The 3,393-nt window shown below is 37.9% G+C and overlaps 1 protein-coding gene across 4 annotated transcripts; it reads right to left on the bottom strand.

Moving 5' to 3' along the window:
* Nucleotides 1-908: 908 nt before the first annotated feature.
* Nucleotides 909-3,145, bottom strand: LOC113353018. 4 transcript variants are annotated; one of them, XM_026596739.1, is made up of 6 exons: nucleotides 3,009-3,137; nucleotides 2,885-2,910; nucleotides 2,520-2,578; nucleotides 2,321-2,443; nucleotides 1,974-2,144; nucleotides 909-1,656 (listed from the first exon to the last, which is right to left on the bottom strand). In XM_026596739.1, the coding sequence occupies exons 3-6, from the start codon at nucleotides 2,520-2,522 to the stop codon at nucleotides 1,204-1,206; spliced, it is 750 nt and encodes a 249-aa protein (XP_026452524.1). In that variant the 5' UTR covers nucleotides 2,523-2,578; nucleotides 2,885-2,910; nucleotides 3,009-3,137; the 3' UTR covers nucleotides 909-1,203. The 4 variants fall into 4 exon arrangements, with proteins under 4 accessions (XP_026452524.1, XP_026452525.1, XP_026452522.1 ...); XM_026596740.1 differs by having other exon boundaries at nucleotides 2,321-2,437; XM_026596737.1 differs by lacking the exon at nucleotides 2,885-2,910 and having other exon boundaries at nucleotides 3,009-3,145.
* Between the last annotated feature and the right edge of the window lie 248 nt (nucleotides 3,146-3,393).

Genomic DNA, 3,393 nt, shown 5'->3' with positions numbered 1-3,393 from the left:
TCTGATGATGGTGGAGAAATTAGGGCACTGAAATGAACTTGAAAGAGGAATAAACAGACCTAAATCTTCAGATAACGGTGGACGCGATGATGATGGTGGAGAATCTGGTGTCGGTGTTGATGGTGATGGAGGTGGAGGTGATGGTGGTGGACTGAATTACCTGAGGAGAAGAAGATGGTAGTTTCTGGTTCTGTGAACCAAAATCGAGAGAAGAAGGAATAAGAAAGAAAAAAGGAAAAAATGAAAAAATTAAAATTTGGAGGTGGTCGGATTCGACACTCTATCCTTTACCTCGATTTTTACTCTACTGCCCTCAACAATTAAAAGATTTTCAACCTCCATGTCCTTTTTTTGTCCGCTAATTTGACACGATTACTTCCATTTTTCGGCTTATCTACGAAACTGTCTAAAAAAAAAAAAAAATATTTTCGGATTTTCATTAATAAACAGACACCAAATCCAATTTTTTTTTATCAAGTTGAAAAAAAAAGTCATACTTCACAGTGATACAAAATCACTATATATAAAGTCCTCCCCTGCTTCGCTCGGTTAGCCTAATGACTCATATTCCTACTTATTTTCAACACATAAAAAACAACGACATTAGTTTGGTTAATCCCGTGGCAAGTCCTACAGTAGGTTTTGGTTACCCACTTAAAGTGGTTGTCAATATTCATTATCTTTATGGTTGTATTTAGTCATATTTAGGGTTGTATTTAGTCACTGTCACTAGTAATTTGTTTTAGGGGGTAAAACTAAAAACCCCTAAAAGAAAAAAAGTGCCCTCAAAATTGCATTATGTTGTAGTGGAGGAATTTCATCACCCCCCTTGAATCACCACTGTGCAGTTACCATCAAATAGAGATGGCAAGTGTTGGATACATACATCATACACATACTACATTCTCCATAGGAAAAACCTACTAATAGATATTCATTTTAAACAACTAACCAAAACCTCGTGCCAAATCCCATTAAAACCTCTGCCACGAAATAAAACAAAGAGGAAAACAAAGATCTCAATGTTTCCAAAAGCCCAGGACGATTTTTTAAATGGAAAACAGAGAATATTCATATACCAGTTTAATCCCCTTCCTCTTTGACTTCAAAAATCCTAGTAATATATATTTGTAAAAATAATTCTCCTAAACAGGTAGTAAAAAGTTTCTTCTCTTCTTTAACTACTCTTTCTTCTTCTTGCCTTCATCTTGCATATCGAAAACGGTTCAACTTGCATAGCATTCTCAACCTCCTCATTCTATTCTCATGAATCCTCCTCATTCTGTTCTCAGCACGCTTCAACCGGCGTATCTCTTCCCCAAGATCAGGGCCAAACCTAATCATACCACCAAGGCCACGTCTGGTTACATGTGCCATGTTGACAAACCCACCAGTGTTTTCTGGATCTGCAAGAAAAGCGGCACGCATTGCCTTCAAGATTTTTCTGGCATGCACATCTCGCATAAGCCTCCCATCAGCAAGAGAGTCCACGTTTTGTCCGAGAACATGTTCAGCAAAGTCATCCCCAGTTCCTACGGCTGCAAATGTTGTAACAAATTCTCCTTCTGGGAGGTCAGCAATATCTCGGTTTGCATCGACTATCTCAATGGAATCATGTTTATTCCCGAAGAATAAGCTAGGGCGAGATCCTTCATCCTGCAAAAACAATAACAAGCATTAACAACAACAACACCAAGAAAGTTGAAGCATTTTTTGTAATGCAAGCTTAGTGTGCACAAGTGTAACCGAGTGTGTGTGAGGTGTTTGATTGATGTAATTTTCCTTTCAGCACACATTAAATCCCATATACCGTTCAAAGAAATCTACAGAAACCTTGCTGTCTTCAGTAAACTTTGCAATGGACAAAAAGTTCTGTTTGATGCTAGGTACAAAATTCAACTAAAAACAAAACAAAAAGGAACATGAACTTATTATGAATGATGCTGCAAATTTCTAGTAAAAGATTTACTCACATTACAAGGGTCAGGAACAAATCCCGCAAACAAGATATCGCATTTCTCAATGTCGTTGATGTTGAAGTCGTCTGGAAGCCCTGGACCCCTATTGAAGCCATTGGGGTTGTTCAAGAAAAAATTGGTGAACTCCGAACACATTGATGGCGTCAAGTTTTCCCCATTGATAATCTACACAAGAACAATAAAAAATGAGAGCATGTTTGCAGGAAACTGGACTATTAACAGCTAAAAAAAATGGATGATGAGAGAACATTTCCATGATTCTGCTGCAGTTTGAAAAGATACTAATTATAGGCATAATTAACTTTGAAGAGAACAAATAGTTTATAACGTAAATAAATTACCCTCTCTTCTAAGCGCTCGATGATATGGTCAGACCAAATGCTCTCTCCAGCTGCGACTGTAACAATCCCATTGTGGAGCACGACGATCTTCTGCGCGTTCAAATCGATGAAGTGTTCCTGCACCTGCTCACCATTTGAGTTAACATAATATATATTGTATTGTGTGACAAGGTGTCAGCTGCCAGGTACATGGAATCACCATTATTAACACCAATGCCGGGTTCCGTGCCTCGATTTGAAGAACCACACCTTCCCTCCCTAGAACATCAGAATTAATTTAGTAACCCCCAAATTTGAGTATATGATATTGGTTTGCTAACATCAAAATCAAAACAAGTATTCACCATAAAACCCTAAAACGAGAAAGTAAGCTCTAGTTATGCACATGCTCCTACTTCCCCAAAATGATCTACCACCCCTAATCATGACTGAGACGGCAAACTAGAGAAACACTTTAGACCTAAGTAGAAAGAGTCCATGACAAAAACCCGTAAAAACGGACAAAATCACGGTATAGAAGATAAGAAACAAGTTCGAGCGGTACAACCATGAAAAATGCTTTACCTCATCCATAAATTTCAGAAAGGTTCCTGCAGATTAGACGATTAAGTTCTTAGTAATCACTACAGAACAGAACTAGACTCATTAAACAAAATTGAAAGAGAGATAGACAGAGTTTAGGGTTTACTTTTGACAGTGGCAAACTCTGGTGGTGACATTTCAGACCGGACTGCATAAAGCGTGATACAACTTTTGAGAGATGAGCCTGTGAGACCTTTAAAAGACCATTAAAGGGAGAGAAGACTTGTAGATGACGATACGAGAGAGTGAAATGATGTAAGAGAGAGTGAAGTGGTAAAAAAGAGTAGGATTATTTCACAGTTTATAAACCTGGCGTTTTTAGGGGCCATCCCAAAGGATTTAGGGGCCATCAATTTGTACCCAGCCAAATATTCTAGTTAAGGGGTATCCTATATGATATTGAAGTTACATAAATGCCCTTCTGGTAAAACTGTATAAAAACCAAATCAAAAACAATTCTACTCATTTCAACTCTTCTTCTTCCAGTTTCA

The sequence above is a fragment of the Papaver somniferum genome, chromosome 2 (genome assembly GCF_003573695.1).
Source record: "Papaver somniferum cultivar HN1 chromosome 2, ASM357369v1, whole genome shotgun sequence".
Lineage (NCBI taxonomy): Eukaryota > Viridiplantae > Streptophyta > Magnoliopsida > Ranunculales > Papaveraceae > Papaver > Papaver somniferum.
This window is presented reverse-complemented; position numbering and strand designations above follow the sequence as displayed.